Genomic DNA, 9,644 nt, shown 5'->3' with positions numbered 1-9,644 from the left:
CCCCCAAGGAGAAGGACTCAGGCAGGGATACACTCTTGCCAAACAAACTGACAGTAAGGAGATACAGTTGGAATGCAGCGTATGTGGGAAGACCTTATATAACCATTTACCCCTCGCTTGCCATCAGAGGACTCACACTGGAGAGAAGCTCTATGACTATAAAGAATGCGGGAAAGCCTTCAGCTATAGGAGTAGTCTTAAGAAACATTTGATGTCTCACACTGGGAAGAGCACCTCTGAAGGCAGCGAATGTCAGGAAACTTTCTATGACCAATTAACCCTTATTGAACATCAGCGAAGTCATACCAGAGGGAAGCCTTTTGAATGTAATGAATGTGACAAGGCTTTTTTTGTCCACTTGTGCTTTACTCCACATCAGAGAATTCATACTGGAGAAAGACCTTGTGAGTGTACAGAATGTGGGAAATCCTTTAGCCAGAAAAGCAATCTCAGTCACCACATGCTCACTCACCCTGGAGAGTGGCCCTGTGGGTGCAAGGCATGTGGCAAAGCTCTGCTTGACCACTCCTCCCTCATTCACCACAGGAAAGCGCACACTAGAAAGTCCCCTTTTGAATGTAATGAGTGTGGGAAAATTTTCTTTGACCCCTCATCCCTTAATAAGCATCAGAAAATTCATAGTGGAGACAAACCCTAGAAAGGCACTGAATGTGGGAAAACCTTCCTCCAGAAAAGACAACTTATTCAACATGAAAGAGTGCACACTGGAGAGAAATCCTGCAAGTGCAGCGTGTGCGGGAAAGTGCTCAGTTGAAAGTCATCTATCATCCGACATCAGTGACATTATGCAAACAGGCTTCAGAGTATCACAAAGGTGCTTCAGCTGGACAAGGGACCCCTGTAGTGACTTTGAAACCAGAGGCCAACTTGCTTTAACTATACTCAGTTAGTTGTCTGTTTGCAAAAGTAGTCAGATAATGCATTACTAAAACCTACCCTGTAAATAACATCTCTGATGCCTGGGTCACCATAGTAACAGGTGCTTGAGTTTTTCAAGAACTGAGAGTCGACTCCTTGTCCAGTTCAGGCTGGTTAAGACAACCAACTCATCAACTGGACCTGCGCAGATGACCAATAGGTGACACTGTGACATCAAGGAGCTGAAAACTCCACCCTCAGATCATGGTAATGCTACCATTTTGTGAACATGTGTCCTGTGAAGAGCCATGAAGCTTGACTACACTTGCACGGATCATCAGTTACCTCACTTCTCCTTACCTCCAATCATCTTTTCCCACTTCAGACCACCCTGCCTGCCCCCTTATCCCATAAATAACCCTAGTCCCCATTTTGGAGGGAGGTAGATTTGCCCACCTCCTCGCTTGGCTGCCTTGTGATTAAATCCTTTCTCTTTGCAGACTCGTCATCTCAATGATTGGCATAATTGTGTGCCAGGCAAAACAAACCTGGTTCAGTAACTTCAAGATAATGAAGATTTATCTTTGAGCACCTTCTAACTACTGTTTATTCTCATGCCTCCATTTGGTACCAGAGTCTTAATAAATAGTCTCAATGGATCACACCATGGACTTCCCCTGGGGTACTTCAAATTTAAGATAATAGTCTGAGGAGCCCCAAATTGATCAGATCAGAAGCTGTCCAATCAACATGCTTTGTAAGTGTTTGAAGGGGATTCTAAGATAAGCATCATATATTTTATTTATTTATTTATTCATTCATTCATTGCTAGACTGCTCCATGAGAACAAGAACTTTTTCATATCCATGCACTGCTGTGTTCCCAGTGGTGCCTGGCACTTATTACGTATTTTCTGAATGAATGAATACGTGTCTAGTCATGAGAACTTGAGTCCCAAATCAAGTACACTTTCTAGAACTAGAAACTTCAGTAAGAAAATAAACATCAAGCTAATGTCTACTTAGGACTGCAAATACCTTCTCTATACTTGTGCTGTTAGTTTTTAATCCACCCTTCTTAGAGCTTCCTGGAGCTCTGATTTGGGCTATATGCTCTTGTTCTTCACTTCAGCTCCTCAGGAGCCTCCTCCTCCCTGAACTTTGGCTCTTCTGCCCTCTACCCTGACCTCTGGGCTCCGGTAGCCTAACCCATCACCCAACTATTCTTGTTTCTAGGATTGTGGTGGTTTTTATCTTTGTTTTAATCTCATTGATAACTGAGATTCCTTAGCCTGGCTCTGCAATTCCATAGATACCCTGGACACAGGCCTTCTCTTTCTCATAATGTATTCACTCATAGCTGCTGAAGGGAACAATATTCATACCAACAGTGCAAAGTCCAGTTGCAACAACCAGCTGCAGCCGTGGCAGCTGGGTGAGGTCCCAGGCTGAAGAAGTCAGCCACAATGACCCAGGGGATGGGGCTGTGTCTAAGCTCAAAGAATACCACAGAGTGAAAGTTAACTCCAGACAGAGCTCATCCATGAGTGGTCATCCTTCAGTACTAAAGCAGTGGATGCGAGGATGTAACTGAAAGCTAGGCCATCACATCCTATTAGACATGATGTCCTTCTTGCCCACAACATCGGTATCTCTGAAACCAAAATACAGGCTGTCCACACCTACACAGTGAAGACTTAGATTAGCTTCCTTATACCTACATCTTTGCGAATTCCTGCTTAGTAATAAAGCAATAATTCCAGAGAGCAGCTGAGAGAGCATGAGCACCAAGATGAGGAGGAGGACAGATTCCTAGTGTCTGGTCATTTAAAAAAAAAAAAAGCACAATCATTTTAATTTCTTGTGCCATATCAGCACTCCAGTGAATGAAGGATAGAGAATTAGCATGGCACGCTCTTCTTTCATCTTGTTAATGAGCAGGAATCTGGGACTTTAGGCAGGACAAATGGCCAATAGCAGAGGCCACAAAAAATCAATCCCCATGGTAATCAAAGATCTGACCCCTGATGGTGCCTGACCTGTTGAACATGCCATAGGTATCACATAAGGATGTGGATTCCTTTCCATCATACATGTGTATCAAACCTGTGCAAAGTGTGCAGAAGAGGCAAATGACCAAATATTCTAGGATCAGCAGTTCAACTTATGAAGCCATTTTATAGAACTTCATGATAAAGTAACTTGCAATAGCTTAAAGTGTTGATAATGAGCATTGAGTAATGCTTACTATGGCAGAGGCTGTTAGTTGCCTAACTTGTGGTCATTCTTTTTTTTCTTCCTTACCAATAGGATATCTGAGTCTATTCTGAGCAGCAGAGTGCCCAACTATATTTCTCAGCCTCTCTTGCAGTGAGGTATGGCTAATCAGGCCAATGAAATACTGATATATCAAATATCAGGCCAATGATGTATTGATATAATTGTAATTTGTTGGGAAGGACTTCTGGGAAGGCAACTTAATAAAAGAGAGAGGGACGCTAGGAAATTCCCTTTTCCCTTCCCTTCTTTCCACCTGGAATGTGGATTTAATGGCTGGAATTCCATAAAGCATCTTGTGACTTTGAGGGTATAATCAAGGCCTAAAGGATGGGAGAGGAGAAGAACAGAAGACACTTGGTTCCCTGATGATCTTATGGAGCCTCCACACCAGCACTGGCTGCCTATTTCTATTCTTGAATGAGAGAGAAAGACTCTTATGTTTTCAACCACTGTATTCATAGCCAAAGGGAATTCCTGTTAAACTTTCCAAAGAAATACAGAGTCAATATAAAAGGAACTAACTCTTCTACCCAGAGAAAATACTGCCTCAAACCAGGACCAGAGGAGAGGCAAGCAGTACCTCATTGTGAGGCTGGCATGACTTCAGAAGTGTAATAGACCACATCTGTTATGATCAGCTCTGGAGTATTCATGCCTCCAGGGTTGTACCTAATTGTGGCAGAGTAATGGAGACAGAGAAAGAGGTCTTCCCTGTCCCTTTAGCCCAGCATAATTCTTTGCAAATCCTTTATGAGGATCTGGTAGCCTGACCCTAGAGTCCTTTGAATATCCTTTTGCATGGCTGGTTTTCTTCAGGCCAACTTCTCTGCCACTCTTACTAAAAACATATCCATTTACCTGTAGACAACTATCTTCCTAACGTACACAGAGAATGAATTATAAATTATATATATATATATATATACTTACACTATTTGAAGTTGGTTAACTTGTTGCCAAGAGTCAGTTCAATATGTAGCTCTTGACTGTTATTAAGCCTGTTTGTGGAGAGGCCTAGTAATCTTCCAGGTCTACCATTTGTCTCTTCCTGTTGTTTGTCGGTGTGTAAAAGGGAGGAACATGATGTGTCTCAGTGCAAAATGATGATATGATGTTGGCTGAAAGGTGTTTCTCATATAAAGGTCTATTGGTTTCTCTCACAATGCGAATGCCCATTCCCGTTATTTCTTTCCCGTTAACTCCTCTACAGTGACCCTGCTAGGAAATGGGAATTTTCTGTAACTCCCTTGAAAATCCTCATCAATGTCTATTTGATGGAAATATAAGATGGAGTAAGACCCACTTCAAAAAAAGTTACTTGAACAAGTAACTTCATGAGTTTCAAAGAATCCATACTATTATTATTTAGCTATTATGGGTGAACAAACCAAACCTACACCAGAAAACCACGGACAGGCTGAAACCAACCCTGAATGTCCTCTATCTGGGCGGAGTTGATGTTTTTCACTTGGCTTTATATAGACCTGCTAGATAGACCTCCATGTCTCAGATACCTTCAGATTCTTCTGTCTTGGGCATTGCCCCTTCCAAATTCCAGATAAAATATCCAAGCAGCATTTATCAAGTTCCTGAAGTAGATCCTGGTTGTTGCTTGTCATGTCACCAACCATCTTAGCTTCATTCTGTGGCTCTTTTCTGGACTGCTAGTTGCAACATCTCGTCTGCCATCAGCATGACTTCATGCTGATGAATGCTCAGAAATTTTACATGTAAATTCCCGCTATGCTGTATTAGAGAATATGTATTCAGGGTTCCGTAAGCATTTGGACACTGACACTAAGGTATTTGCTTCCTTGGAACTCCTGGTGCTAGGACTAGAGACCCTCTATCATTCTCTCCCAGTGGCTTGTCTCCAGGCTCCTCCTTACTTGATCCAAGTCTCAGCCTGTGCCTCTGCCTTCATCAGCTGGTCTTAATAACTGCTTCTGCTTTACCATGGATACACTGCTCATGACTCACAGTTCTCCCCTGAAACAATGAGGCTATTAGAGAGACCAGGGCATGAGAGAAGGCTACATTCCCAGTCTTAGCCCAAATTTCCTAGGAAGCAGAGCCCAAGGCAAAGATTAAGAGCTGGGGCTTTATGAAGTACAGACCTAGGGCAGCAAGAGTGAGGACAAGGAAGTGAAGCAGGGAGGGATGGGAAGAAAAGCAAGGTGGCCTATTACCTATTGGCCATTGCTTCACAATGAGCTGAGAAGAGAGACAATAGGTTATTCAGCATGTGCATCTACTTGGCTCTGCAAGAAGTCTCCAGATGGTCTATGCGGAGAAACCGTGCCTTGGAGCAGTTGATTGGCAAAGAGAAGCAGAAGGAATTTATCTGATCTGATCCTTCTTGTTCCCCTCACACTTTCAGGTTGCATCATCCAGCCACCGCTAGGAAAGCCAGATCCCACAGCCCATTGTATGGCACTTCAGCAAGCCTGGAAGTGGTGCAATGAGTCAGAAGCCTGAGTGTGCAGTGTTGGGCCTGTGGCAAGCAAGGGGGAGAGACTGGCGCTCCCAGGCAGAACGCTGTCCAGCTGCAGGTGGTGCAATCAAATGGCTGAGTGTGTTGAGCAGCTCTGGCAGCTGAAGTGGAGAAAATAGCTGAGGGTCTGTGCAGAGGCAGAGGTAATGTGACGAAGCACAAGACTCGCATATGCCTGATTGAATCCTTTTGCTGTTCACTCCAAGCCTGATTTCCTGCCTCAGGTCCGCCTTCCTCTCTCACTACCTGAGACCTTTAACACGTCTCTCTTCTGTTGAATCTCACATCCCTCAAATCTCCACCTCTTTGCCACCAAATCCTTACTTTACGTTTTCAGTTTTGCTCTCTTCCATGGTGATTAACAGATTCCTTGTTTACCTCTCTTAACATCAACTTTCACATCAAAGTAAATGGCCTTTCATGGCACTGTAGCTTCTTGAGGAAGGCAAGGATGCTTTCCTGGCAGGATGTTGTGGCAAAAACAAAGCCAGACTAGAAGGTAATAGGCCCTCACTAAATTTAGGAAAACTCAAGGGCCATCCACCCTTAAGAGACAATGGGACTCACTGGGGACCAATGGGTTTTCATCCCAAGATGTTTCAACTCCACTCTACTGCTATGTGACACCCATGTACATGCTTGGGCCAGCTGCTAGTGTCTAGGGCCACATTATTCTAAAGTAGAGCCTATGTGAATAAAGGCAGGCTTGTTAAGGAAGTCCGAGTTTTCTAAAAGCAAACAAATGAAAGCCAAGAAAAGCAATGAGGGCCATCTTAGTTTCAGGCACTTTTACGTTCTCTACAAGTATAGAGAAGAGTACACTCTCACTCAGTTATTGATCATCTAAGTACCAATAAATACTCTAGGGAATCTCCTTGCCCCGTGGAGCTTAATCTCTGGTGTATGTGTGTTGGGAGACACCCAATAAACAAAATTAATAATTATTTATTAGAAAAAGCTAAGTACTAAAGGGAAAAAATAAAACAAAGTGTGGTCAGAGAATGCTTCCCAGAGGAGGTGAACAAAGGCATGGAGGAGGTGAGGGAGCAAACCATGTGGATATCTGGGGAGGGATATTCAGGCACAGGAACAAGCACAAAGGCTCTTTGGTGGAAGCATGCTTCACTTAATCAAAGAATGACAAGAGGCCAGTGTGGCTGCAGCAGAAAAAAGGAGGGGAAAGTAGTAGATGAGATTGGAGAGTTAGTGGGTGTGGATGATACAGATTTTGAAGGGCCTTGTGGGCCACTGTAAGGACTTTGGCCTTTGTTCTGATGTGGGAGCAACTGTGTTGAGAATAGGATGTGCAGTGCAAGAGTGGGAGTGAGAGCAGTTAGCAGGCATGTAGAATGGTCCAGGCAAGAGATGATGGATGTTTAGATGAGGTTGGTAGTGGTGGAAGTGGTGAGAAGTAGTCAGATTCTGCATACATTTTGAGAGTACAGCCAACAGGATTTGAGGAGGAACTGGATGTGGGTTGTGTGATAAAGAGAAGAATGATGACTCCAAGGTATTTGAACTAAGCAACTAGAAGTGAGGAGGATCAAGGCTGCCCCAGGGAGAGAAGCCCAAGGCATCCTGCCCTACACGCTGATCTATATCATCCTCCAGGAAGTATAGGACATCCTGACCTGATTTGACCTGACTCGTATCCAAAGTTATATGACCAGTCCTCACCTGCACTGATACCATTTTAACAACTTTTTTTCACATGATCTTTCCTTTGTCTAGTAAAGAAATAACTGACATACCTATGCCTTATAAATTTAGCCCTACCCTCAACCTGTTGCATCTCTTCACTGCCCATGGGTCCTGTCTCATGCTTGCAGCTCTTTACTGTCCATGGGGCCTGTCCCCATGCTGTTCTCTGAATAAAGGAGCACTGCTAGCAGACCTTGAAAGTCCAAGAAATCTTTCTTTCAACTCCTCAGCTCACCAAGCCTGCATCAGAAGGATGGAGTTGCCATTTACTAAGATGTGGAAAACTTCAGGTGGAAGAGTTACGGCAGCGGGAGAGGAAGGACATCAAAAGTTCAGTTTTGGGGCTGGCCCCATGGCGTAGTGGTTAAATTCTGTGCACTCAGCTTTGACAGCCAGGTTCACAGGTTCAGATCCCGGGCATGGACCTACACCACTCATCAGCCAAGCTGTGGCAGAGACCCCCAACAACATAGAGGAAGATTGGCACAGATGTTAGCTTGGGGCAAATCTTCCTCAAGCCAAAAAAAGAGGAAGATTGGCAACAGATGTTAGCCCAGGGCAAATCTTCCTCAGGAAAAAAAAAAGTTCAGTTTTGAACATGTTACATTAGACGTATTTATTAAACATCCAATTAAAGAGGTTGAGGAGACAGCTTAAGGTTGGGGAAGAAGCCAGGCTAGAGATACAAATTGGTAGTTGACTACACGTGGATGGTATTTAGAACATCGAGACTGAACAGGATTACTAAGGAGTAATCTTAGTGCTGATAGGAAAAGAAGAGAGGCCCAAAAATTGAGCCCCGAACATTCCAACTGACAAATAAAAATGGCAAGCAATAGGATATATTGGAGAATATGAGGAAGCCATTTGGTATAAACCTAATTCGGCCTGACCTTGTCTTTCCAAAAGGGCCTGACCATGGCTGTTGAGCACGCGTTGTATATCTGCTTTAGATATTCCCTATGGCAAGAACAAAGGCCCTTGAGATAAAGGTGCAACTTCCCTCCCCCTCCCAATGTTGTCATTCCCTTAAGGATTAAGCATCTTTCCTTAGGCTAGAAACTGATTGCTGCGCTCACCTGTGACTGCCCAGCTCGAGACAATAGAATTGCCTCCTGCTACGCCCTCTGAGACAGCAGACCCACTACCTGCTGTGTCCATCAAGCGCTGTGCTGACAGGGCAATCTTGTGCCTATTGTGGGAGGGACATTTCAATCATATGTGAAACGTCCTGCTTGGGGGTATATAACCACTCTGTACACCTCACTTCTTTGGTGCCCTTTCTTCCTTTGGGAAGAAAGGCCCTGGGCCATGGTCCTCAGATTTCAGCTCAGAATAAACTCACCCAAATTTTCATTTATAGATTGGTTCTGGATTATTTTCGTCAACACAACATTGAGTTCGTTCGCAAATGAGCAGCTTCAGCACCCCTTGAGAAGTTTTAGAAAGGCAAATTCTCAGGCCCCACCCCAGACATCCTGAATAGGGGTGGAATTAAAGGCTCCAGTTGAACAAGCTCTCCAGGTGACTCTGACCATGTTGTAGTTTGAGAACCCTTGGTTTAGAGGCTGGAAGAGGAGGAACTACTTAAGGAGACTGAGAAGGCGTGACCATTCAAGGAGGAAAACCAGAGAGTGTTTCCAGGAGGAGGGAGGAGTCAGTTTTAACTGCTGTTGACTGGTAAAGTGAGAAGAAGACTGAGAACTGACCATTGACATGGTAACTAAAGAAAAGGGATTGCTGTGATGGGGATGGTTAACAAAAGGAGGAAAAGTATTACCAGCTTTTCCAGACAGGTCAGCTGGTGGTGCCTTTCATACACACCATTTTTGAAAGGAACTGCCCACTGCTTATCTTTTGCTGATGGAAGCTGGGAGCAGGGAGCCCTTCAGCTATTCTTTGAGCTTGCAGGGCTGTGTTCTCTGCCACACGCCCTCTCTCCTCCCAGACCTAGCTGACTGGACCAAAAGCAGCCAACCTATAGACCAGTTAGGAGACAGACTTAGCAGAGACCCAGCATAACGGTGGCTTACACAACAGTTTACATCTCTCTCATGTTAAAGAACAAGTTCCACCAAACCGTCAGGGGCTCAGTTCCTTCTATCTTGTTGGTTTGCCATTCCTAGTGTGGGGACCTGAAATTGGCCACCCCAAGATATGTCTCTTTGGCATCAGGATTATTTGAGGCTGATTGCTTTTGATAAACTGGGACAGGGAAGGAGGCTCTGAGGAATGGAACTTGCCCTTCCTTAGGACACATTTACATTTGTAAGGTAAATCTCTATCTGTAA

The 9,644-nt window shown here is 44.2% G+C and overlaps 1 protein-coding gene and 1 pseudogene across 1 annotated transcript in view; both read left to right on the top strand.

The window, feature by feature from the left end:
- LOC123286709 (small ribosomal subunit protein uS5m-like) overlaps positions 1-9,644 on the top strand; it is a 363,347-nt pseudogene that overhangs the window by 277,083 nt on the left and 76,620 nt on the right.
- LOC106838520 (zinc finger protein 2) overlaps positions 1-9,644 on the top strand; it is a 54,877-nt gene that overhangs the window by 29,648 nt on the left and 15,585 nt on the right. The window contains exon 5 of the mRNA XM_070511730.1: positions 382-452. Coding sequence (XP_070367831.1) covers positions 382-452 — 71 coding nt within the window. The remainder of the gene's footprint in view (positions 1-381; positions 453-9,644) is intronic.

Source organism: Equus asinus, chromosome 6 (assembly GCF_041296235.1).
Source record: "Equus asinus isolate D_3611 breed Donkey chromosome 6, EquAss-T2T_v2, whole genome shotgun sequence".
NCBI classification, from domain to species: Eukaryota; Metazoa; Chordata; class Mammalia; order Perissodactyla; family Equidae; genus Equus; species Equus asinus.
This window is presented reverse-complemented; position numbering and strand designations above follow the sequence as displayed.